Raw genomic sequence first — 27343 nt, 5'->3', positions numbered from 1 at the left:
CAGGAAAGTGTAAAAGCAGTGTCCCAAGCAGTGATGCCTTGTGCATCTGCCCATACAGCTTTCAGGGAGATGTTACAGAGGCTGAGTTCTCAAGAGTAGGAAATTCCTGCAAGCTGATGAAGACCAGGGTCTGGAGAGAGGAGAAAGAACTGCCTCTGCTAAGAACAGCCAGGAAAATGATGCTGCTCCTCTTTCCAAGAAAAACAGGCCAGCAGCACACGAGTACCAGCACCATGGGCTGCCCAGGCTCATCCCAAACCTCCACAGCACTTGGTGTCATAAGCAACACACAAGAAGAGGAAACAGAGGTGACAAGGACCTTGGTGAGGCTGGAGACATCAATGTGCTCAGGATACAGAGAATGGAAAGCTGTGGAACCACATTTTAAGTTTTGGGGTTTTTTAAAAAAATCTTTGCAAAAGATAAATACCAATCAACCGAGTGCTTCACAACTACACAACAAAATCGGAAGCAGACATATGGGTGGATTTTCAGACAACTGGAAAATCATACTGGCAAAGTGTACATCAGAGAATTCAACTGAAAAATAAATATATTGTTATTTTTAATTTGCAATCTACAGAAGTATATAAACCTATATATTCTTAAATATTAAAAATGTCTAGAAATATCATTGCCATATCAGTAAAACAACAAGTTTGTGTGTATTGAGGTCAGATTAATAATTAATTTCTTAAGATATTCTAACATTTCTAGATTAAAATGCCTCTTTTACCTGTAGTGCCACTAGTAAAACAGACAATTGACAGATCTTCTGGTCGAGGAGGCTAGAAATACAAAAGGAGATTAAGAAAATCACATCAGTCAAATGCAGACATGTCAGTGGCAGAGACTGTTGACATTGTAGAAACCTAAAGATCAAACCAATTATGTTTTTGCTTTGACATAAAAAGCTATCATTCCCCTCAGCATATATAACCAGGTTTCTTCAGCTGATGCAGACTGTATTCCTCCCTTTATGCTGTGCTCCAGCTGCACTAAGGGCATGCTTTAGTGTTTGTCTCACAGTTAGTATTTTCCAAGCCACCACCTGTATCTGTAGACATGTGGGACAACTTGAGATAATTCATCAATTTCCAGGTCAGTAGTACCTTTATTCCAGGTAGAGGGAATAAAGCAAATACTGCACATTGTTCCCTATGGGGGTGGTGAAGCCCTGGCACAGGTTGCCCAGGGAAGCTGTGGCTGTCCCATTCCTGAAAATGTTCAAGGCCAGATTGGACAGGACTTGGAGCAGCCAAGCACCCATGGAAGGGTGGAATGAGATGAGCTTTAAGGTGCCTTCTGCTGCCATTGTAAATTGGAAAAGCAACAAGCCAACACTCACCACAGGCACATGTCGATTCTCACGGCCACAGTCCTGGAAGAGATCAAAGTAACAAAAGTGATTTCCACCTTAATTCCTGCAGTGTAACCCATTTGATAATAATCTGCAAACCACTAAGGGAGAGTGTGAGCTAAAGCAGACAAATTCCTAGCTGGCACTGAGGCCATCTTCATTATCCTGAGTTTCTTGACTTAACTGCAGTGCCTTCCTTGGATTTCGAGTAGTGTTTGGGTTGGTTGAGCTGCATCCAGGGTGTTTCAAACAAGTGTGAGGCTGTAGGCTTACATGTAGTGTGGGTGAGGGTCCGTAGTGACGCAGAGTGCCCAGGCAGGTGCAAAGGAGAGCTGCTTTATTGCAAAAACCAGGCCTTTTAAAGCAGTTAGCCCATTATCAGTTACATTGTTTTAAAGCATAGCAAACATAATTCAACCAACCACCATACACCACGATGTGAACACACAATGGTTATAGAACTCATTTCATACCCCTCATTCAGCTGAGTCTCTTTTCCACAGTCCTCTTCTACTTAGCCAAAGTAACAGGCCTGAGCCATGATTTTACAAGGCCTTCCTTTTGTAAAGTTTTACTTATCAGTAACATTGTAGGACAGTGTCTCAAATAGCAGCCCCCTTCCCATGCTTAAATAGCAGCTGATAGCATATTTGAGGATAAAGAATTGAAATGTTGGCTCTGCTATCAACAAGGAATAACATCAAGAGACATGTGCACGAAGCACCAGTATTATCAGCCACAAGCTGCTCTTTTGTGCTCTCCAGACACTGAACCTGGCACACAATTCACAAGTCCCTGTACACTGTACTGTCTTTACAGATATTACAAAAAATAGTGAAAGGGGAGAGAGAGCAAACTCACCTCCACCTCCTGCATGGTCTGGATGCGAACCCCACAGCGCTTCCCTCTCTCTGCCAGCTCCTTCTCAAATGGGTCCATCAGGATGATAGACCTCAGGCCTGGTGTTTCTCTCCTCTCCACATGGTCAAGGAGTATCCTGGCTTTTTCAGGCTTGTCACAAATGACTGTGGAAATGTCAGCTGCAAAAAAAAACAGCCAAATAAGCTGTTTGCAGTAAATCACCTTTAATGCAAGACTGGCTCATAGCTAACACTATATCAGTTCTGATAGTCACTCCAGGCTACACCAGAAACCCCAGCACACAACACATGCTTCTCTTGAAAAATGAGGAAAAAATGCAATCTTAGCTAACCTAAGTCAATGTCAAAGCTGCAGTTCACATTTAAGATAATTTTGGGAGTCAGTTCAAAATATTAAAATTGGTCCCCACATGCCTTAAAAAATCTAGGAGGCAAAATATCAAGCAACACAGGAGTGGGCAGCCATGGAGTAATTCCCACATCCAGAGCAGCCCTTATCCATGGCTATGCACAACTGGGCATATGGAAAATACAACAGAGGCAGCACAGGCTTCTCAGGAACCTCTCTAAGTGAATTCAAGACACTCAACAAGTGTAATCACAATGCCCCATCCCTGGAAGTGTTCATGGCCAGGCTGGATGAGGCTTGAAGCAACCTGGTGTAATGTGTCCCTGCCAATGAAGAGGAGTTGGAACCAGATGAGCTTTAAGGTTCCTTCCACCCCAAACCATTCTAGGATTCTATGATCATCTGTCTTTTAGAAGCAGAAAATGAACCATTCTGAGCAACAAAACTGAGATCACAGCAGTTTTGATTTTACCTGTGTTGACAATGTACCGAATGGCTCCAGGACCTAAAGTGTCATACAGGGGAACCACCACCATGGAATAGGTGTAGCAAGCCAGCTCAGAGATGATCCACTGAAGGAGAACATGGAAGCACAAAGGTGAGAAGGGGCCACGAGAGCAGATATAACTTGAGAGGTCAGGAACATTATTAATACAATATCAAGTTGGACATAAAATCTCACCTCTGGCCGGTTTTGAGCGAAGACGCCAATGAACTGCTTTGTGGATGGCTTGCAGCCCTGCTGCAAAAGGCCTGAACCCAGAGCTTCTGCTCTTTCAGCCACCTGGAATTTGGAGAGGAAAAAATACATTAAAAAACAGGAATATAAACAATACCAAATTAAGCAGACACTTACAGGGAGGCTCTCAAATGATTGTATTTCCTATCTAAAAGTCAAATTTTTACATTCTCATGAACCATCATTAGCTGACTAGCAGTTGATGAGGTCGGTGATGCCCCATGGCTTCAGAGTGCCTCAGTGCTGCTTTCAGAAGTGGGCTCATGGCATGGAGCCAGCCCCTGAAAGCTGACACACCCATGCAACACCTGGATGTGCCAGGGTGGGGACACCAGGAAGCATCAGACGGTGCATGAGCAACCCCCTGGTCTAATGTGCAGCACCCCAACACCCCTTCTTGTGTTGGGCAGGGGAAGAGGATGCACAGTGGGTGTCACACCCAGCTCACCTCCTTGTAGGACAGCCACTGGTAGGGCTGCTTGGGCTTCCTGAACCCCAGGCAGGGGCCATTTTCTGAAAGACACAAGCAGAGATGATGAGTTATGGGGAGGCAGTGCCAGGAGTTCACACATGGGGCCACGATGTGAGGGAGCCCTCCAGGTGTAAATCCATACTTAATGGGTTGGTTTTCACAGCAATCTCCAGCAAATTACCCACACAAGTGCATCTGATGGAAAACAAGCTGCTGGGATCCCCCAAAAAGGCTTCAGTTCTCCCCACTGACAGGAGCAGTTTGCCCCAAACAGCCTCATTAAAAGACACTTCTCCAAAGGTCACATAAACATTAGTGTCTGATAAGGGCACTCATCCCAAACACCAGCTCCCACTGCTTGCACTGCCTCTTGATTTAAAAAGGTGAAAACTACTATGTTTAGCTCAGCCTACTCTGGAGGAAGGTAAAATACACAGCAGTGCACGACCAGATGAAAATTTGAAAAGTTTGAGTAATTTGCTAATGGTACCTACTTGCAGGAATCCATTCCTCCATACACCTACCTAGTCCTTCATTTCCCCCTTTCTTGTGGGGCAGAATATGTGCAGATCTACTGGATTTTTATGGTACCAAAAATAATAATCTGACCATGACATTGTTGCATCCAATGAGGCAGGACACTGTAAACAGCAGACATGGAAATAGTTATGGTAGAGCAGGGAAGAGACATCCTGGCTTTTTGGAGTGGGAAGTGATGTCTCTCAAGTGTGTAAGGGCTCTGTGATGATACCATTGACCATGGGGTAAGAAGATCTGCGTGGCCTGGTCCCCACCTCTCCCAACTTCTGCTTCTAGGTCTCCTCACCACTGTGCTCTCACCAGAGATGCTGAATCCCCTCCTGAAGACCTCGTACATGGTCCTGGCATCATCGTAGTAGTGTGTCAGCAGCTGTGGGCTGTCCCCGATCACCGAGCGGCGCGCCCCGGCCAGGCCCTGTGTGAGATGAGGTGACACGAGATGACACAGCCATCAACACTGCTCGAGGGGTGGGAGATGGGGAAACCCCCACCATAAAGCACAAATGCCAGCAAGACCTCTGTGACCACCACCTGCCCCAAGGCCCAAAGGGATGTGAGAGAGGGGACGTTGACCTCAGCACCTCAGGGACACAGAGAGCCCTCTGGTCACAGAGGAACACTTGACCCAGCCCATTGTCACTGGGGAACTATGGATCTGGAAGTAATGGAGTGGGGATGTGCTGGGGGAAGCAACTTTTCTGAGCTCCACAGGTCTCCAGGACTAGCACCATGAGCACTTCCACAAGGACATCCAGGCCAACATGAAGGACAGATTAAGGCAGAGGCCAGCCCCCAGTGCCATGGGCTCAGCAGAGGTGTTTTAGCAGTGGGCAACTAGGGTGAGAATGACCAAACCAGGACTGCACTGGGAGCCAGAAAAAAAGTCTAACTAAAGCCGTAACCACAGGGAAAAACTATCTTGAAAAATGCAAATTTCTCCCACCCTTTTAAAAAGCTGTTGGAATTAAAGACAATGACATCTTAGAGGGAACATCACAAAAGGCTTTAAAAATTCTCATCCCACTTTTGGATAGTAAAATAAGTGGAGACAATATTCAGAAATATTTCTGTTCTTTAAAACAGAGCCACATCATTAAAGCCTTTTGCAAGGATAACAATTAGTAACTCCTCAGCCTCTAAGCATGGATTCAGGTTTAATTTTTCTTCCTATTACCAAGTTTGCAGCACCAAACTCAGCAATGGGCAGACATGAAGAGTGCCAGGTGATCTGGTCTCATCAGCTGTTGCCTTTCAGTTGTTTCTACCATGCAATGGCAGTGCCTCTAATTTTTGGATGGTTGAGAAAAGCTAAGACCAAAATATTACTGAAAATCTAAGAGAATAACATGCTGTATTCTAGTTTTTTAGTTTACAGAAAAAGGTGAATTAAGAGGTGAACTGATCCCTGGCACAGTGCATTACATGGTTGATTTCAGGATGAGGTTGGGGAACTACCAAAACAACAATAACAACAACAACAAAGCCTTCCTGGCGTCCCCTGTGGACATAGATCTGTAGAAATAAGTCCAGAGGAGGCCATGAAGGTGATTAGAGGGATGGGACACCTACCCTATGAGGAAATGCTGAGAGAGTTGGAGTTGTTGAGCCTGAAGAAGAGAAGGCTCCAGGGACACCTTAATGAAAGGGGCCTACAAGAGAGCTGGAAAGGGACTTTTTACAAGGGCACATAGTGACAGAAGAGGTAGTGGCTTCACACTGAAATAAAGTGGGCTTAAATTAGATGCTAGAAATAAATTCTCGCCTGTGAGGATGGTGAGGCCCTGGCACAGATTGCCCAGAGAAGCTGTGGCTGCCCCATCCCTGCAAGTGTTAGAGGCCAGGCGGGATGGGGCTTGGAACAGCCTGGTCTAGTGCCCGTGGCAGGAGGTTGGAATGAGGTCATCTTTAAGGTCCCTTCCAACCCAATCCGTTCTATGACTTCCAGGCATGCAGATCTTGGGGAAAGCCAGCCAGGGTTGCCCTCACCTCAACTTCTTCCGACTGCATGCGCAGGTCACAGGGCGGCTTCACGGCCCTGGGCCGGCTGGCAAACCAGTAGGCGACAACAGCCGCGAAGGCACCGATGCCCACCAGCGCCGTGGCCGGCAGGTTGCGGAAGAACTGGCTGAGGTCATCAAACTCAGGGAGCCGCAGGCTCCGCAGGATTTCCTGAGCCTGCATCTTCTCCACCAGCGAAACTGCAAACTCTGCAAGAGCCAGAAGGATGGGTCAGGTTGGGTGAGGTCAGGCTGCGGATGGGCAGAGGCAGCACGGGGCTCTGGGCAGAGGAGAACATGCTTTGCCTCATCAGCCATCGCAGACACCCTGCCCTGCTGAGCCAGGGGCTGCCTGCCAGTGGCCACCCTAGCTGAGAAAAACAGTATCTAGGGAAGAGACAGGAGAAAGGAGGAAGCATCCGTAGCAGAGTGAGCAGGAACAGACAGCTCAGTCCCTAAGGACTGCTGAATACCAATGTATAGGTGATGCAGCTGCAGTTATCTGGAGTGAGAGATGCTGGGACAAGCTCTAGGATCCAGCTATGACCCCTCAGGGCTGCCAGGACCTTTCTCTGCCTTCCCTGAGCAGGACTGCACGGAGACTTGTGCTGGGCTCACAGAGTGGGAGCAGCTCCTGGGAAAGGCAAGGTCACATTGTGGATTGGGCATCAATCTAGACTCTGCCACAGCAGGTTGCCTTGCTTTTCCCTTTTGCACAAACAGAAACCAGAGAGAAGGAGCCATGCAGGTGACTCACTGCTCCAGGGTGAAAGGTCAGGCGGTCCTCAGGGGACTCGTGTTTGGGTGTTGAGTACACAAAGAACATTTTAAATAACTCCTGTTTACAATGACAGCCCCATATCAACTCCTCACTGAGGAGTCCCCAGTATCAGCCGGTCCTCTGAGGGATGAGCCAAGCAGTTGCTGCCCAGGGGGAATCCAAACAGCTCAGGTTTCCCACAGCTCTATTTATGACTTTACAAGAGCCAAGGTCTTAAAAAAAAAAGAAACTTAAAAAAGTTTTTCAGCCACATGAGCCCAAGCAGCCCCTTCCCTCTTGCCCTCTGGCCTTGCTCCAGCTTGTGGAGCTACATGGCTTCACTTCCACGAGGGTGCCAGGACTTCCCACACAGCAGCACCACTAACACAAAACTGCTTTTTTCCACCTGGGAACAGTGTCTGGGCTGCACTGTCCTGAAGTCCTGAGGGTCAGGACTATCCTCTAGTAGCCTTCTCCAGTGTGTGTGCCAAATGAGCACTGGGGCTGGCACAGGCCAGGTGGTGAAGAGAGGGGCACCCCTTGCACAAAGCTCTGGAAAAGGTTGGTAAGTTTGCAGAAGAAAAAAACCAACATAACAAACAATTAACCTCACTCATTTTTTGGATGTGAAATGGTGAGGGCAGCAGCACGGGGACAGTGACACAGAGCCCATGTTCATGGTCATCCATCTCCTGAGAGCTCTGGCCCAAACGTCCCTCTGGCCCCATGGTGCTCCCTGACGCTGGCCAACATCCACAGTCACCTCTGCTCCCAGAGAACTCCCAGCTGTGCAAACCCTCTGGGACCACAAGCAGCCTCCTCAAGAATGGTTAAACCCTTCCAATAATCACATCCAGATGATGTTACTGGGAAATACCCACCACCTTCCTGAGATTTGAGGACCTTTTCAGAAATCTCCACATGTGATAAAATACTGACTATGTGACTGCAATGATGTTAGGATGAACTGTGAGGGTGGTGAGGCCCTGGCACAGGTTGCCCAGAAAAGCTGTGGATGCCCCATCCCTGGAAGTGTTCAAGGACAGGCTGGATGGAGCTTGGAGGAGCCTGGTATAATGTAAGGAGTCCCTGGTCATGGCAGGGCAGTTGGAACTGGATGAGCTTTAGGGTCCCTTTCAAACCAAACCATTCTGGGATAAAATGATTTTATGAACTGAGACAGAGTACTGATTTCTCCCCTCAATATTTCTCAACACTAGATTATGAAAAGCAGCCTGACAAACACACTTTTACTACAAAAACTAGGAGAGCTTAACAAGGGAGCTATTAATTTACTGATGAATTGCTTATTTGTGCAAAAGCATTTCAGCAAGTCCCAATTAAGACTGTCTGCTCCCAGAAACAGCCTGTCCCACCAAAAGCAGCCACCCAGCTTACTGGTTACACTGAAATCCTGGGAATTACTCCCTCAACAGCAGCCTGTAAATGCTATTTTGTATCCATCTGTGCAGTTAAGTTGAAAATGGAAAGCTGGGAAGGTGCCTGTGGAAGCAGCACTGCCATGGGGGGATGCTTGGCTACAGCCATGTGCTTCTGCCCTGCTCAGCTGCAGGGATTGCCTGGGTAGAAGCAGGACCAGGCCTTTACACCCATCTGGTTGAGGGCATCCATGGACATCTAGAGCTCATAGCATCAACAGCAGGATCATGAGAGTCAGGGCTGCAATTTCTGTTCACATTCAATTTTGGCCCTGCGGAGTTCACACAAGTTGCATTTTGCAATAGTTAATCCTGGGTTTTGCATCCCAAAGTGATTCATGATAAGTTCATACTTGATCTGCTCAGAGAAGCCAACCTGCCCTGGGATGGTGGCCAGGAAGGGGGCCCAGGTGTGTTCGGGATGATCAGAGAGAACTGCTCCACCCCTCCCTATACCTGCAGAAAGAGGGGTCAGGGGTGCCTGGATCACAGCCTCCTCTGACGAGTCAAGGCAGGCAGGTGAGCACCTCATGGTTCACATGCTCTGGCAATACATTTCTCATGTCATCAGGAAAATAACTAATAGTAATTTAAACCCAGCACATTTGGGCTGGGTTACCCATCAGCAAGGCAGCGTTGCACTACAGAGTGCACAACAAGCAGCTGCTGCTGTCACCTCGGGCTCAGGATCAGCAGCAGGATGTTCTCCACACCCCTTCTCTACATTTCTGTTACCTTTGTGTCCCATTTCTGCTACCTCTTGGCCCCATTTCTGTTGCCTGAGGTGGATCTACTAGCCTGCTGCAATTCATGTTCCCCACAAGCAAGCAGCTCTGGGTGCCAGCAAGCAGAGCATGGCACCCCTGCATGTGGCACGTGGAAACACTGCCATTTCCATTTATTCCAAATGGCACTTCACATCATTGGATTTCTAAAATATTCCCATAGCAAAGAAAAGAGAAACAAATATGCAAGGAAGGACATAAAAAAATGGTTTGGAGGAAGGAAGGAAGAAGTGCTGGAGAAGTGCCAAAAGAGCACAACCATGGGTAAGAGCTGGGGGTGCCTGGCACAGGGGAACTTCCCAGCCTGGGTGTGGGCTGAGCAGGGCTCCTGCAGCCTTGGGGCAGCCAGCAGTGACACAGGGCTCCAGGTCACCCACCAGCCTGCGTTCACAGCAATCCCCCCCAGAACAGGGCTTATTTATTTATTTTCGCAACAAACTGCTCTCTTGTACAATTTAGTTTTCATCTTTTTCTCCTGGAAGTGATGCTGTAACTCCTGTCGATGGAGTTCAGTGACATAAGCCAGTGTGGGAACAGCCTCAAGCTACTGTTGTATGCCTAATGCAATTAAAATTTTACTGGTCCTGTGTGGCCACACAATCACATCCTCCCTACCATTCCTTCAGTGCCTGCTTGGGAAGAACAGCTCCTATTGGGGCATCTGTATCCTCCTGCCCCCCTGCCTTGACTGTGGGGTGGGGAAGAGGTGGGTGATCCATTTTATCCTGGAAAATGGGCAAAGTGTCCCATCACCATCCCTTTGTTCAAGCCCCAGAAAAGGCTATTTTACTTCATAGCACAAAACCAAACCCAAATAATCAGCTTTTCAATATACCTGAGAGAATTAACTGTTTGCAGTGGGGAACTACAAAGCAGAACCAGCACTATGCAATGGCCCAGAGCACACAGACCCTCTGCTTCTCTCAGAGCAAGCTGGAATATCCCGTCAGCCAGCAGTCACCATGGATCCGTGTCCTTGGCTACGGCACTGGCTGCTCACTCATTTCACAGAGGAAACAGAATTTACAGCATCTAAAACATCTCAATCTAGACAGGCTGATTTAGAGGGATTTCACGCCAGTGAAACACTACAAGCTTTTTGAACTCTTTTCTCATGTTCAAGTCTGCAGAGCCCAGATCCTGAGATTTACAGTTGTTTTCCCGAAATGGGGTTAGTGACAGAAGATTTGCACAAAGAAGCATCCAGCAAAACTTGAACCACTCTCCCTCACCTTCCTGTGCAGAACAAAAAACATGCCTAGTGCTCTGTACAGAGGGCTTGGGGGACTTTGCAATAGGGATTCAAATCACGAATGGCACTCAAATTATGACTATGTCACTACAAGAAAGTTTCCATTTGCCAAGGGGAAAGGGAGCATCAGCATTCCCAGGGACACATAAAGCTATTAGTCAGACTGCATCACTGGAAACCATTTGTTTATTTAAATGGAAGTTGTTGCAATAATTAACATCTTCATGAAAGCATACACAGAGGCTGTCACAGCCATGCAGGCAGAAGCATTTGGGGATGTTGTGTATTGCTTGCAGAGTATAATCATTCTTATTTTTCCTTTTTCCTCAAACTCCATGTAGACTCCTGGGAGGAGCCCCTGCCATTAAATGCAGCTCAGTACCTCTGACCTTCTCCAACTTGGCCAGGGAGCTCCTGGGACACCACGGGCTGTGAATTCCTAATCACTGCTGCAATTAAAACCAGAGAGGTGATGCCAAGTCAGCCTCTGCTCTGGGGCTCCACAAGTTTTCCTTGTGTGGGCACAGAGGATGAGAAGCTGGACGAGCCTTCAGTCCTCATCCTGAAGCCAGTGTGGGTTGGGGCTGGGCTCAGGTGAGGAAGGGAGACACCAACCACTCTGCAACAGGATGGGCTCACATTTCTCTAGATTTTATGGGAACAAGTGATCTAATGAGATCCCTACTACAGACTGTGCTGTGCCTCAGCCACAAACACAATATACAGTTTAATCCAAACCTGCAGATTTTTTCTCATTTGTTTTACTTAAACATGAAAATTTGGAAAACTCATGGCACTTGGCCACCTTTCTATTTTCAACTAGTTTGAGATCAGGTCAATTTATTCTGTTTTAATGATTTTACACTATAGTGTTTATGGAAATGGTAATGCCACACTTTACAGCAGAACAAAACCAGTGATAATTACAGAGAGAAAATGCCATTATGTATTTGTTGGGCATTACAGAGAGCTACTGAAAACCTCACAGAACAATTCCCTGCTGTGAGACAGGAAGCCAGGCAATCTGCAAGCTTGCAAACTGCTTGAGAAAGAGTAAAGGGTGTGATAAACATAAAGGGGAAGATAGGAACACCAGAAGTGGGGAAAATAGGAACACCAGAAGTATCTGAAACTATGAAAGAATCGCTGTGTGGAAATCCAGCAAGCAGCCCCAAAATGAAGCAGGAGGCAAGCAATACTTGGCTCACATAGTTTTGCAGGACATCTAACAGCTTCTGTCCCACATGCAATTGTGGTATAAACACATGACCACAACAGTGACCCAAAATATTTCACTGCTTGTCCTACATCCCTCCAGGGATGTAGGGGGTGACCCCACAGCCCTGACCCACCACACGTACTTGGATGCATGTACAGGGACCCTCTGTACTCTGCAAGGGTTAATCACACATGGGATTCAGCAATTACTAGGATTATTGATCAAACCAAGGCTAATACTACTTAAAACTTTCTGAAACCATACCTACTTTTGCTCCTCTAAAGTGGCCTATCTCACTGTAGTCCTTTTCTCCATTTAATGTCTCTCACCTTCAGACACATCACCCTAAGCCAATCTCTCACAGCCTCCACATGATGTATCACTGCTTTGATTTTTGGGACAGCACATTTTCATAAAAACTATGTTTTCCATTAAAACAATGCCCCCTACCTAACCAAAACCAGACCAAACTGAGCTCTTACAGGTGCTTCATTTTACCCACTGAGAGAAATAATTGCCTCTCCAGTGCACAACCACAATTACTGTGTTTTACTTAGATCACACAATTCTTTGTAGGGTCAAATAATAATAGAGGACTCAAAGCCAAGGCATTTGGCCTCACTGACTGTGGTTCCACTATAACTTAATGTGTTATAATTGGGAAGGGGAAAAAAAAGGAGGGGAAAGAAAAGGAACTGGTTTTGAGATAAAATTTCTTTCTTTGGATTATTATGCCAGTGCTCAGGCAACAGAAGAGAGGGTGAGAGGCAATGGATAGCAAACAAGGGAGGACAGGCACACGGTGCCTGTGAGGCTGTGGCACTTCTTTGGGGAGCAGATGCTAGAGAAGCACCCCATGATCAAGAAATGTTATAAAAGCCGTTTATAACTTTTACAGTCCATACTTTTTTACTAACAAAGAATGTCCTTCTCCTTTTCCTTTGAGAATCAAACCCATCCAATCCGTGAAACTGGCCTTTTGCCAACATGACTATTAAAGATCAGGGTTTCAATAGTACCCAAGCCTCTTTAGTTCAAATTGCTTTTGTGCTGGCAGAGCCGGCTGGGGGCTCGGTGCACCCCGAACTCAGGGTCTGGGGCACGGGAGCAGACGGGGCTGCAGCAACACCATCAGGCACTGTCCCCATGCCCCTGCTTCCCACTCAGCAAGGCAGAGTTATCCACAATGGAAAAAGGCTTTGCATCCAGGTCAAGTCTTGGATCTGTAGGAGAATAAGGCAAATAAACTTTATGGCAAGAAGGCCAGCAGTGCTTTCCTGTGTCCTCTGGTGACTGAGTGAGTGAGTGGGGAGAGCACAGGGATGGATGAAAGAGACCAGTTCAGCATCAGCATGTAGTTGGGGCTGTGGTATAAACTTGGCCCAGTGGTGTATTATTTTTTTGGGGAGACAGGCAGTTTCACTCAGGACAGAAAAAATGTCTCAGCAAAAGGCTGCTGAAGTACTGGGTCCCATTTATACATAGTATTTACACACATTATATATCTGTATGCATGGATGTAAATGCTTGTGTGTGCATGTGAATATATATAAAATATATATAAAAAGCAGAATTTCCCCCTACTCTGTGTGACTGATGATTAACAGCACTAATTGCATAATACCATGTGTCCCTAGCATTACTACAGAATATGCATTATTATAGAAACATCTCACTCCTTAAAAAACTCCAAGTAAGTAGCTGGTGTGTTAACAGCCTGGGTGTGACAATGGCACCACATTTCCCCATGGCTCCTGGGGACAGAGCTAATGGCAGACCACAGCACTGGGCTCAGGGGCTTTGCTGACCCTCCAGCTTCCATCCACCATCCTGACAACCCCAACCCCAAAGGCAGGGCACAGACAAAAGATGGGAATCTCCAAGCAACCAGAGGAGCAGCACTGGCCTCTGCACTGCTGGGAAATGTATTTGCAAAACACAAGATCTTTGCAAGCATCCACTAAAAAGGGAAAAATGCTAACAAGGAGCTCAATGTCCTGAAAGAGACCAGTAATCACACATAAATAGAAGTATTCAAAGTATCTAAAATATCTACAGCGTATTGGTCCCTTGCCTAGAGAAGTTAATCAATAAATAATTCAGTGCTATGCAGAGATCTTACTTCAGACATCTGAGATCTTTCAGAGAGCAAAATCCAGCCCCCAGCTGTCTGGAAATGCCCCTTGCTCAGAACGATGCGCGGACCACCAACCCATCCTCATCTCTCTGCATTGGGTCCCTCTTCATCCACTGATACCAAATCCTCATGGAAAGCTCTGTCCCACACTCCTCACCCACTCAGCACAGCTCAAACAGGTGGACCAACATAAAAATACCTTTTGCACCCCTGAGCAGAGCCGTGTAGCAGCCCTCAGAAGCCACTATGACTCACACATATGGAAAAGCCATGACTGGGAATCTGGTCCAAATCTGCCACTCCTCTGGATAACAAAGCATCAGGAAACCAGTGCAAGCATTTTAAGTTTCATACCAAAAGGAAAAAGCTCAACAACTCTGCTGTCTCTGAAGCCTAGCAGTTCCCTAAGGCACAGTAACAGAAAAGCTTCTCCAACTGCTGAAACATCCCTAAAAGGTTACTCAGGACCAGCATAAGCCAGAGTCAGGAGGTTTCATTGACCAGGCTAAAAACCTCAGCCTGTGATAGCAGAGGATGGAGTTCAGATAGGAAAACCTACATGGGATATTTTTGCACCCTCCATCATATTCCTCTTGTTCCCCTTATGGCAGTGTAGCTTCTGTGTGCTCACCTCAAGTGAGCTCAGGCCATTCCTTCAAGCTAAAACATAACCCAGCCAGAAGGAAAAGCAAACCACCAAAGTTGTGGGGTTTTCTGGCTGTCTTCAGCTCTCCGGAGCCTGCTCACACAACTGTGCCAAAATCAGCACAGGGGCTGCAAAGTTCCATCTGGGGAAACCAGAGCCTGATCCCTCCCCGTTGGCTTCCCTGGCTCACAGGCCACAGGAACATCCCATTGAGGTGACTAAAGCAGGAGAGAATTTGCCACTCAGCCTTATGGCAAAGCTTGCAGGTGGCAGTGAACCCTGCACATGTTTTCTGGGCTTGTGCTGAAGTGCCACGTGCTGCTGGCATTGTCCCACGGAGCGGGATCCTGACAGTGCATCGTGGGGCTGCTTTTGCTAGGGCTGGGACTTAATTCTGGACACTGCTCACAGAGCATCTGCAAAGCTCCCCCCTTCCCAGAAGTACACATAAGTAATTATCAACTTCAGCTGTTATGAAGAATGAGGTTTGCTGGCTGCATTTTGGCTTTTTTTATTTTTTACTGACATTGATGGTTGATTGTCCCATATACTATATGTTTCCTCAATATCCTGTGTCAAGCAGCAAACAAACAGCTTAAAGAATGGCATAAAAATAGTTATCTGGGGCAGAGTACAAAGAGAAGCACTGAATGGAAAGGGAGAAGGGAGCTGCACCCCTGACAGCAGGCTTGGCAGAGCGGAGATGTGAAAGTGCTTTGCAAAGAGCTGGATGGCTTGTTGCCAGGGAAAGTTTTGATATTTGCCTTTCAATGTTGAATTTAAATAAACCTTAGTATTGTCTGTAGAGGCCCTGGTCCAGCTGAGAACCCCAGTCACTTGCAGGCTCTGCAGCAGTGTCAGTGCTGGGCAGTGCAGAGGTGCAGGGACCACAAGGGGACTTACTTTCAATGCACCCAGGTGGGATGTACTCCCCTCCTCGGCTCACTGCCTGGCTCATTTTCAGTCTCCACATGAACATGCCATAGCCAGGCCCTCTGTGGCCATCTCCCTCTACAAAGCCCTTAGCCCATGGCTGGGTGGAGGCAAGGAGATTGTGAGGGTACAATGCCAGGCAGGGAAGAAGCTGGTACCACAAGCATGCATTGCCCTGGCTGTTGAGGGCTGGCTCTGCTGTCCCCACAGCAGGTCACTGCCAGACAAGGACACACGTGCAGGCAAGTTCCTGCACTGCCAGTTCCCAGCTCTCCAAGACCATTCACACCCTGCCCTTGGCTGCATCTGGAGGGTCACTGTGTGAGACTGGTGACAGTGATACAGGAACAGCTGAAGGGAGAGCCCTGGCCCTGGCTGCTCTCCTGCTGCACACACAAACTGCAGAGGTCCGATTCCTGCTGGCTTCTCGCAGGGTAGGGTGGATGACCCCAACTCACACCACTGCTGGACTGGGCCATGAGGGGCCCTTCACCTTATGCCCACACTGGGGCACATGGTCGTTGGCACAGAAATACTGTCCTGCTATAGTATCCAAAAAAGTGGTTACTTTATAAGCAAATCCCCACCTGGCATGATCAGATGGCATCCTGGTGCCAGGGTGGGGTCATGTCCTCCCTGCATGGCTCCCTTACCCACCACACACCCACCTCCACCCCTGTCTGAAGCACAACTTGGTGGAGCCCACACAGGCTGGGATGCCCCACCATATTCCAGGCCAGCCAGGGCAAGGAGTCCTCCTGAGCATCTGCCCCTTCCATCACTCCCACACCCACCCTGCCTTTCCCAGACACCAGCACAAATATTTGTGCACCAGTCCAGAGGTACTGATCCAGCTGCAAACCTGTTTGGGTTCATTGCTGCCGTTTCTTTTGGCAGCAGTACCAGAGTAAATGGTTTCTGAATAACACTCTGAGGATCCTGCCAGCCAGTTGCATTCAGGCAAGCATGGGAGTGCTTCATCAGAAGTGACACAGAAAACTAAACAAGCTCATAACAGAAAATCTTCCATAATGCTTAGGACACGACACAGTGGCATTCCCAGAGTTAGTCCTGCAGAGGATAGGGAAGAACAGGAATGTTTTGAATACCACTTCCAAGCCAGGTGTTAACCTGCCTTGTCTCTCTGACAGCTCAGACTGGACCAAAACACTTACTTGGTCAAACTTAATTCTGTATTGCCTTCTGCAATATCAACAGTTATGTAGCAAGTGTTCACAGCAGGGCTAAGCAAGCCAGACTGCAGCTGGCATTGCCTCCAGCCATGAAGATTCTGGAAATCTGGCCTGTTGCTCTCTGCAGGAGGCTGCCTGTGCATTATCACACCACAGATTTTCATCTTCTGCTGCAGATGTAGAAAGAGACCTCACAGTTTGGTCCATATCATAGCTAAACACTGCCCTTATTATTGTAAGGAGCAATTCTCTTTATGCCAATCCTACATCTTGAAGAGCTCAAATACTTACTGACCTGCTACTGCAGTTAAAGCAAAGCCATATGAAAAAGGAGAGGACTGGAAGGCTCTGCCAGCTCTGTGTCAAACACATGCCCACAAAGACAGTATTACAACTGTCACACTAGAAAGTGAAATGAGAAAATGACATCAAAATGGGAGCTTACAAAAAAATAACAGTAGTGTCACTAACTATAACAAATACAGTTGTATCCCTCTCTTAGTGTAAGCTGACTGTAATTAGACCAGGTTAGTTAACAAGAAAGTGCCCTGCAAGTTCATGGAATCACAAATGGGTTGGAAGAGATATTGAAAATCATCCAGCCATCCCCCACACAACGGGCAGAGATGCCCTTCACTAGGTCAGATTGCTCAGGGCTCCATCCAACCTGGCCCTGTAGTTGTAGTTCTTTTCTAAAGGACCCTGTCTGCACAGATGGGAAGGAGTGAGGGGGTACCAAAGGTTAAGTACACAGGGAGAGAGCAGAGTTTTATCCAGACCCTGTGCACATAGAACTGTGACTGCCTGAATCCGCTCCAAGTTTTATCACAAAACAAACCAGGAACTGAAGGCAGCTTTGAAAGTTGTTCAAGGCTTATTTGGCAACCTTGCAGTACAGTAAGGGGCAAGAAAATAAAGAGGCAGGCCATGTGCCAAAAACCCAAAGGAAGGCAACTGCCCCCTCCCACTGCAGGTGGGGGACAGCAGCGGGGACAGCAGTCAGGGCAGGAGCAGCGTGATGCAGCAGCCTTGCCCGCTGCACAGACCTGCCGGCTCCTGCCGTGCCCTCTGCCTGCCTGGGCCCTGAGCCAGTAGCCTCCAGTCAGAACTGAAACACACTGCCTGCAAGAGCCAGAGCTTCTCAAAATAATCTCTTCTGTGCTCAAGAGTATCACCATGCTTTTAAAGGAACACAACTTGATGTTTCTCTCTTGCATGATATCAGTAAAAGCAGAGTGATTACTGCAGAAAGGGTCCTGGCGTTAGGGACACTCTCACTGCCCAGGTGCAGAAGGTTTTCTTTCCCAGGAGGCCCCGCAGTGCACACAGCTCTGCAGCGGTACCCAGGGCCATGCCTGACATGGTACACCTCCAGGAGCAGGCAGGGACCCTTCACCTTCCAGGAGGCTCTCTGAAACTGCTGAAAGCATCATCCTCCCATTCTCTTCATATCCCCAACCTGCTCTGTCCCCAGCATGCCAAAGGATGGGATGCACCAGCAACAGGCACATACACAACACAGCAAGCAAGAAACCACACCAGGTCCAGACAGGGGATTCCATGGCTACAGATAAGGTTTTCATGTTCTGTCCCTGACACCAAGGTGCACCCCTATGAGCTCTCAACACCCAACACAGCAGCAGGCTCACCCATGTGGATGGAGTATACTCATGGTTCTCTGCTTGAGGAAAGTGTGAGTGCACAGCATGGAATTAGGAACAACATCACACAATACACGCTGAATGCTTGCAACCTACCACTGCTGCTTTGGCAAAGGCAAGTTTTGTCACCAGCCCTGGGAGATCCCTCAGACAGAGACATACATTGCAAAGAGCCTGCGCTGAAGTCTGGGTGGCTGAAAGTTGAGACACAGAAAGTATAGAAACCAGCAGGATGTCATAGAATTCCACAGTCATTTAGGTTGGAAAAGCCCTCTAAGATTATCGAGTCTAACCATTCCCCCAGCATTGCCAGACTTGCCACTAAACCATGTCCCAAAGTGCCATATCTACATGTTTGTTAAACCCCTCCATGGATGGCGACTGCACCATTCTCCTGGGCAGCCTCTTCAAAGGCTGAAGTATTATTCTGGTGAAGAAATTGTTCTTAATATCCAACCTGAAGTTCCCCTGGCACACCTTGAGGTCACTTAATCTTGTTCCTCCATTTGCTACTTGGGAGGAGATCAACCTCCCCACCTAGCTTCAACCTCCTCTGTAGAGTGATAAGGTCCCTTCTGAACCTCCTTTTCTCCAGGCTGAGCTCCCCCGGCTGCTCCTTATCCAGCTTGTGCTCCACACCCTTCCTCAGCTCCGCTGCCCTTCTCTAGACACACTCCAGCACCTCAATGTATTTCTTGGAGTGAGGGGCCCAAAACTCAACACAGGAATTGAGGTCAACCACAACTAAACAGGTGTGCCATGCTCCACAGAGCTCCCGCTGTGGGAAACAAGGCCTGATATGTAGGGTCAAGAGTTTGGGGCAATGAACTAAGGGGGGCAGAGTCCTCCAGGGAAGCCCCAGACGCCAGGCTCCGTTTCTGCATTCCAGTGAACTTGCCCCCACGCCTGACTTGGGTGCAGGTAGAGCTGCCCTCACCGCTGGTCCCAGGGGTGCCGGGGAGGTCTCCAGGCTGTCACCCTGGAGCCCCGCAGCCCACGCGGGACCTACGGGCCAGTTGCCTCCAGCGCTGGGAACTCCAGCCAGAGCCGGGCAGGAGCTTTTCCCCCGCTGAGGCTGCTGGAAACGCGCAACAACGGGAAACTGCCAAAGCCACCCCCCAAGAGCTGTCCTGCATCGCCCCCGCGGAACGAGCCCACCCACCCAGCAGCACCGGGTGGGTGGTGTGCACCGCGGCTCCCCCGCCGCTCTGCTTTTTGCGGCTTGGCTTTGCTCGGCATCCCGGAGCCCGGCTCCGGCGGAGCCCGCGGGCCCCCGGACCCGCCCGGAGGCCCCTGGGATGGGGGTCCCGTCTGGAGCCCCCCGGGCCCTTCCAGACCCACCCGAGCCTTGCCCGGACGCAGCTCCTGGACCCCGCTCGGATCCCCCCCAGGCTCCTCAGAGGCACAACAGCAACAACAAGGAAACCCCCGCCGGGACTCACCATCCGCCGGTGCCCCGGTCCCTCTGCTGCCCGGTCAGCTCATGGCCGGGGCTCTGCCCTCCCGATCCCCGCACAGAACTGCTGACTCCAGGGCGTCCCTCCCCCTCCCATCTGCAAACGGCTGAAAGAAGTTAAGCTTGGCTAATATCGGCTTAGGCTGTATTAGCGCAGCAGCAGCGATGCCCGCTGTAACCCTTGAGGTTCCACATGCCGGCGATGGGAGCCGCCTCCCAGAGAGGAAAAGCTCCGCTCCTGAATATTGCATTATTTTCGCACATCTCTGTCATGCTGGAGGATTTACAGGCTCGAAGCGACGCTTTTGGGTGTAAAACTGTAAAACCTTTCTGCAACTGCGCAGTTTAAAATTAGAAACGGCTTGCCTTTTTTTTTTTTTTCTTCAGGAAAAGTCATCATAAAAGAAAATTTCTGACACAGAAGGTCTGTGCTACCTCTTCAGGTCTTCTGAACTAGAAACTTCATAGGTCGGATATCAGCAGATATTTAAATGGACAGATGGTAAAAGGACAAAGGGTAATGGATTCACATTGTCAGAAAACAGGGTTAGATGGGATATTGGGAAGAAATTCTTCCCTGTGAGGGTGGTGAGACACTGGAGCAGGCTGTCCTGAGAAGCTGGGGATGCCCCACCCCTGGATGTCCAAGGCCAGGTTGGATGGAGCTTGAAGCAACCTGGTCTAGTGGAAGGTGTCCCTGCCCATGGCAGAGGGATTGGAACTGGATGACCTTAAAGGACCCTTCCAACCCAAAACATTCTGTGATGATCGAGTAGAATAAATACAAATCCTCACAATCAATAAAATAGTAAGAGAGTAACTATTGCCAACATCATCCTTATACTGCTACATGTATTAAAAGAAAAAACCCAACCCCGGTATTGTAGCCCAAACCAGGTATTGTTAATTTACACTCAAAATAACAAGACCAGATCTTTGAAATTCATTTGTCATGGTAAATTACTAACATTTACATTTGAGACATCTGGCTAAGATACTCTCAACTACAAGAACATTCCTTTCAACTGGAAGCCAACAGTGTCTGATAGCTTCCAACTCCCCACTCCTGAGCAAAGATAGCATGGGTGTGCCACCCTTGGGCCCCCGGGAGCCTTTGCTCCATATCATCACATTATTTACTGTTCATTTTTTACTGTTCAATTCCTGCTAAGGACTCTGGCTGTTAGGAAGGCATTTGAGGGGTCCTCCCTTCCAGAGGCTGAATATCTGGTATTATTAACACTGAAATTATTGCTTTCCTCAACTCCTTTTTTTTTCCTGGCTGGATCTCCACAACTGCTTGGCAGAAAAGGGGGGAGCAGAGGGTGAGAAGCTGTCTGAAGACTTACTATTACCATAGTTAATAAAGTTTCTGTCTGACCTGTCCTAAATTTTACTTGTGATATTAGAGTTTGTAATGGAGACTTCTCAAAGAACACTTAACACTCATGAATGAGGAGTCTATTTATGAGATTTCAGGCAAGATTGTCAAATATCACTTCTTTGGGTCACATGGGGGGTGTTCTGCAATCAGGCTTGATTCATCAAAATGCCAGAGTAGGGCAGGGAGTACTAGACTGAATGGTCTGCAGGTGCAAATCAGCATCACAGTGCTGGCTTAATGGGACCTCAGCAATATTCACCAGCTCAGATTCCTGTCCCTTTGTTCTTTATGAGCCACAGCTTGACAGAATCATTGTAGTCAGGAAAATATTTCAGGTGTGTGAACAGCCCGGGGCTGGCTGGGTGCTTTAGTGCCAGTAGCCCACAGTCTCACCATATCTGTGTTCGTGATGAAATGCCCTAAAGGGGATGTGATTTCAAATTAATATTGGGTTAAAACCAACATACTGCACTGTGGAGCTCTTCTTTCAAGCTCCTGCTGGTAAGGGCTGGTCTTGCCTACCAAGATGAAGCTCACCGTGGGCAATATACCCTCAGCATAAGTGGTAAATTGAGTAAAACATGTGTTTCATGGTAGAGTCTGACCCTTTTACCTCCTCTGTAAATACCCTGAGCAGTAGTTCCCTTTCTCTTGTTTTGCTTTCGTGCATATGGACTCACTCTCTGAAACAACCATTGGAGATATCTGAGGGAGAACAAAGAGAGGAAGCTGGATGTGGGCTGCCTACCTTGAGGGAAAAACGATGTAAGCGTTCTCTAAGTAATAAACTGAATAAAAGCTTTCCCTCTGCCCTAGAATTTTCTGCCAGGTAATTTGCAGGGCAGAGTGATGGATACAGGGCTTTATGGGAAGAACTGAATTTTTTGGATTCAGAGCCAATAGAAAGCATTGAGTAGCAGGGATGTTTATACTAATACAAAGGAAATTAGACTTCACCTTTTGTGCTCTGTCTAAAGCCCAGTGAGACCCACCTACCAGTAAAATCAATGAAAAGACTTCAAAGAACTTCTCTGGGATTTGGCTGAGACCTGACCCATCCAGGAAAAAAAAAAAAAAAAAAAAAAAAAAAGTATCAGTAAATCACAGCACATTTAATGCTCCCCGCCAAAGTTAAGTAGTGCTATTAACCTATGGAATCTCTCTATGCTTTTATACTTTATCAAAATTAATGAGAAACACAGATTAAAATTGAATTTTAAACATTGCTACTTATAGCCAGAATACAGGATAGGACATGGTGTAATGGTTTTAAACTAAAAGATGGCCAATTCAGATATAAGGAATTATTTTTTTTTATAAGGAAGGCGGTGACACAGTGGCACAGGTTGCCCAGAGCAGCTGTGGATGCCTCAGCCCTAAAAATATTCAAGGTGAGGTTGGACAGGGCTTGGTACAACCTGGTCTAGTTGAAGATGTCTGCTCATTGTAGGGGGGTTAAACTAGATGAACTTTAAAGGTCCTTTCCAACACATACTATTCTATGACTTTACATAGAGTAATCAGAACAGCTAAATGAGGCTGTACCACCAGGAAACCACACAGAGCTGAGATAGCCTGGGAGCTTCCATTGCTCTATGGAAGATTTCCACTTCAAAATTCTGAGCATAACTGAAAAAAACCCAGTTGCTGTTATGGTTTTGAGGACATTCCCATAAACCAGAGCGATAGCTTCAGTTACAGAACAGAAATCTGCCAACAGTATCTCTACATTCCTGAAGGCCCATCCATGGAAAATTGTGCCTCAAGTAGAAATAAAAAAACACCGATAATTCAAATAATGTAAGAAAGGGGAACTTTACTGCTTTGTGTGTCTTTTTAGTGGTCTCCTTTTCTTTTCTATATCTTCTGGTCAGATATTACACTTTTATGTTTATACAGCCTATATTTTTGACCACTTCCAAAGAGCAGCAGGAAGGAAGCATACAGCATAAACAGAGGATTAATTGAATAATTAGGAACATTAATATTGTGTAACTGGGCAAGTGTTTCTACCTCCTCTCCCTCTAGCCCTCAATTTCCTTACACCACAGGGATGCCTGGTGGCAAGGTAATAAAAATAAATCCAGGATGATGAATTTATTGCTTATGCATCTCTTCCCAGCTGTCATCCTCAGAACATTCTACAGGCACCCAGAAGTACAGTCTCCACATTGCAGCTAAGCATGGTGGGTGCAGCACACAGTGAGGTGCAGGGGCCATGTCCTGGCCCAGTCCAAGGGGGTCTTTTCTGCACCCTGGCATGTCAGCAGGGCTGGCATCCACCAGCCAGAGACCCCAGCCACATCCCACAGCCAGCTCCTGTTCCCCTGGCAGCAAGGGTCTGGCACTGTGCTGGAAAATGAGGGAAAAGGGGGGATTTGGCATCATCTCATGCAGGGTTTTTGAGAAATCTATAGTTGGGCTGTGATTTGAGATGTCCTTAAATATTCCAAATTAAACACTTCGCTGAAATATTTTTTTTTTCTTCTGTCCCTAATAACAAGCAGTTGCATTGTTTGAATGATTTCTAAATACACAGTTTATGTTTCAGGATCTTTGTTGTTGCTTCAGGGTTTTTTATTTATTTTGTTAACTAAAGCAGCAATTAGGTTATTTCTGGTTTTTGTTTCTAGAAAGTTCCCTTTGCTGATCACACACCCTGAAGCACTCTGCCCCTTTCTGTGCCTGACACTGCTGTAACTTGCTTTTGCTCTTCTATTTTCACAGGTACTTTCAAGTCACCCTGAAGACATTTGTGTCCATGCTAAATTTTGCAAACTCTCTGCAAGTCAGTCTGCATGTGAGTGAATTTTCAGTTCAAAGGTATATAGCACATTTTTGCTCGCTTCTATCAGTGCTTTCCCTGTCTCCAGCCTCCTTCCCCATACCTGCTGTGAAAACAGCCTTAAAATCTCTTTTTCTGGATATTTTAAGCTGCCAAGATGCTGGAACAAAGTTTCAAAGGGTTAAGATGGAGGAGGCCCCCAGACAGCTCATTCTGCAGTCTCAATGACACAGAGCTTTTGCCTTTTCAAATATATTTAACCAAGTAAAGTGAATAGAGGATATGCAAATGCCTTTCCCGAAAGGAAACACAGCCCTGAATTGTTGTTGGCAGGTCAGAGCATCACACCACCCTCAGCAGCCTCTCAGCTGCGGGATATTCGGGATATTCGGGCTGGAAGAAGTGGCAGCACAAAAAGGCCCTTTTCAGGCAGAAAAAAAAAAGCAGGACTCGGGTATTCCAAGGAGACAGAGGGAGGAGGTCACTGGGGATGGCTCCCCTGGCATCTCAAAACCCTAGTTCCCTGTGAAGGTGCTGAGGCCCCGGCACAGGGTGCCCAGAGAAGCAGTGGCTGCCCTGTCCCTGGAAGTGTTCAAGACTAGGTGGGACGGGGCTTGGAGCAGCCTGGTTTAGTGGCAGGTGTCCCTGCCCTGTAGCAACATGAGTGGGTGTGCAAGGGAGACCCACAGTGAACAAAGGTTCGGAGGACATCAGAACACTGGCACAACTTGGGTGAGCTTTTACAAGCTGGTGCTCACAGGCTAGCCACAAGCTGCTCTCAGCTCCAAGGAACTATTTGAACAGTTGGCTGAAGAAAAGATAATTCTGAATGAGATTACCTGGAGTTATGGAGAAGGGTTTTACCTAAAACTGAGCTGTATTGGCATCTTGGTTTGAACGGCAGGTGTCTGCCAAGGAAGGCAGGAAACTCCTTTGGAATTGAAAATATGACCCCCTTCCCTCTGAATTACTATAACATTGAAGTTAAGGGGTTTTCAGGCAAAGACATAGGAAAGCAATAGCAGTTCTGTGTGTGTGTGTGTGTGTGTGTAAGAAGGCAAACAAAGGACAGCAGCGGCAGCAGCGCCAGCCGAGAGCACAAACCCGAGCGCGGCCTGCTCTGGGCTCAGGCCTGTCCCTGCGCTGCAGTTCCGGGCACGGCCAGCAGGGGCGCTGCTGGCTCCCGGCCGCGCAGGGCGGGCAATGATTCCCCCGCGCCTGCAGGGGGCGCTGTGGCACGGGCTCGGTCCCCGCTCTGCACGGGGGTGATGGCGGGCGGGGACAGGGAAAAGGGGCTTCCCTGGCAAGCGCCCAGGGGCGGCCGGGCCCGGTGCCCTCCGCATGGCGAAACAGCAGCCGCCAGGACCTCGGAGCGGCGCTGGAACGGCACAGCCCAGCGCACCCGCGGTGACAAACAACGTGTAGCACTAAGCCCTAAGCGCTGGCAGAGGCAGAAGCAGCAGGGGGTCCTGGCAGGTGCTGGGTGTCCGGTTAAAGTGTAGCAAAAAACCGCGAAATAACGGCAAACAAATGGCTGGGGCTGTGCAGCAGCAGCCAGGCTCCTGCAAACAGCCGAGAGAGGCTCCCTCAGAGGGGCTCAGGGCCCTGTTTTCCCCTGGGTCAGCCGGTAGATGGTGAGGGCCCTTTTCCAGTGAGGTCAGGTGTTGATAAGGTTTAACCGCTGCTCTTACAAGGAAAGGCCCACTCAAGGTAGGAGAAGCAGTAAAAGACTGAATGTTGGAAACAATATAACTTCTAAATTTTTGTCTCTCTAGTTACACTTGACTTGACTTTACCTTGGAGAAAGGAATTTTCTTTAGGTTTTCTTAGGAGATGTAACATCACTCTAAGGAGATGGGCTTAACATACCAACAGACTGGGAGTAGCCCAAAGATACCCAGAAAGATAAAAGGCCATCAATGGAACATCAGTGGCCACCTACGGAACATCAGTGGCCACCTACAGAACATCTACCGTCACAGGCCGCCTTTTGCAAAGGTGAAGACATCTGGTCCCGGAAAGGACTGATAAGAAAACCAAAGAATCAAGATCTAACTAATATCAAAGGCAAAGAAATTCAGATCCAATGGAAAACTGAACACTAGGGGTTGCTCAACTCTAGACCAATGTACTTTGAAGCAGTGCCTCTCTTTGAGTTTTGACTGTATAAAATTTGGGGGAAATCCTGCAAACACATGTGTCATGGAATGATTCTCTCTGCACACCCAGTCTATGTATGGATGAGATTATTTCTGTGGTACATCCTGGCCAGATCAACATCCTGGCCAGAATAAATCCCCTCCTCCTCCTCCCATCCAGATACTTTGTTCTCTTAAGTACCAGTCATTATCATCTCTTGGGCATCAAATGGGATAAAATTCCCTGAGAGAAAGAAAAAAAAAAAGGGAAAATCCCAACCTCCGACAATTGGAGATACTAAATAACATATATTTAGCATTTCAAAAGGGGTTCTGATATATTTGTCTTCTTTTGTCCATCATTATGAAGAATCTTACAACAAACTAAATAATATCCTCTCCACTTCTTATAACTAAGTACTGTAAGACATTAAGTCTGCATCATTCCTGCCTTCTGTAATTTGACTGCTTAGATCACCTCCAACTCACTTCAAGCAACAGCAGAATGATTGACTGTTTCCTAGATAATTTTTCAAAGAGGAAAAAAGAAAAAGTTAAATCAGTTTAGCAATCTGCGTGCTGGTTCCTGTGCCGAACAGCTCATACTTGCCTTTGGAGATGGCAAAAAAAAAAGAATGCCAGCTTAGCAAAGCTCTCAGTGCTGCCCTGCTGTAGCTTTTGGCTGGGGCCATCTAGCAGCGAGTGGGACACCCCAGCGGTCACAGCGATGTCACTATGGCTCCTGAAGCTGATTTTAAGGATTTCATAGCCCTTGGAAAGGAGTTGCTTGTTACTCTGGAGGCAAAAAGGAGCAGGGCTCTGACCCTTACCGTGTGCAGGCCCTTCCCTGAAGAGGCTGTTCCTGAGCTCCTGTCCCTCCCTGGGCAGCATCACTGGCCCACATGGGTGGGCACAGCCCAGGGCTGCTCTACCTTGTGCACGGGGGCAGCTCAGCCTCAATTTCCTAATGGCTGGTGGGAGGAGGAAAGGTCATTTCAGCCAGCCCCTTTGATTCTCAGCCATGAACAAGCACAATGGCTTGCCCAGGAAAGGAAGTGAAGGCTGTGCAATTTTCTATCCAACAGCAGGTCAAGCAGCAGCCCAAAGTGAGCTGTGGTGCCTTCTGCACCCATCCACGCACTGCCCATGCTCTCAGCAGGGAAAACCCATCCTTTCCAAAGGCAAAAGTTGCCAGGCTGAAGAGGGGGCACAGCCCA

The 27343-nt window shown here is 47.8% G+C and overlaps 1 protein-coding gene across 1 annotated transcript in view; it reads right to left on the bottom strand.

Annotated features, from left to right (window-relative positions):
• The window catches only part of ACSL6 (acyl-CoA synthetase long chain family member 6), a 57255-nt gene that overhangs the window by 24093 nt on the left and 5819 nt on the right, over nucleotides 1-27343 (bottom strand). The window contains exons 2-9 of the mRNA XM_053990840.1: nucleotides 6328-6548; nucleotides 4642-4756; nucleotides 3778-3842; nucleotides 3273-3374; nucleotides 3063-3162; nucleotides 2222-2400; nucleotides 1349-1381; nucleotides 737-788 (exon numbers count right to left, since the gene is read on the bottom strand). Of these exons, the coding sequence (XP_053846815.1) occupies nucleotides 737-788; nucleotides 1349-1381; nucleotides 2222-2400; nucleotides 3063-3162; nucleotides 3273-3374; nucleotides 3778-3842; nucleotides 4642-4756; nucleotides 6328-6548 (867 nt within the window). The remainder of the gene's footprint in view (nucleotides 1-736; nucleotides 789-1348; nucleotides 1382-2221; nucleotides 2401-3062; nucleotides 3163-3272; nucleotides 3375-3777; nucleotides 3843-4641; nucleotides 4757-6327; nucleotides 6549-27343) is intronic.

Source organism: Vidua macroura, chromosome 15 (genome assembly GCF_024509145.1).
Source record: "Vidua macroura isolate BioBank_ID:100142 chromosome 15, ASM2450914v1, whole genome shotgun sequence".
NCBI lineage: Eukaryota > Metazoa > Chordata > Aves > Passeriformes > Viduidae > Vidua > Vidua macroura.
This window is presented reverse-complemented; position numbering and strand designations above follow the sequence as displayed.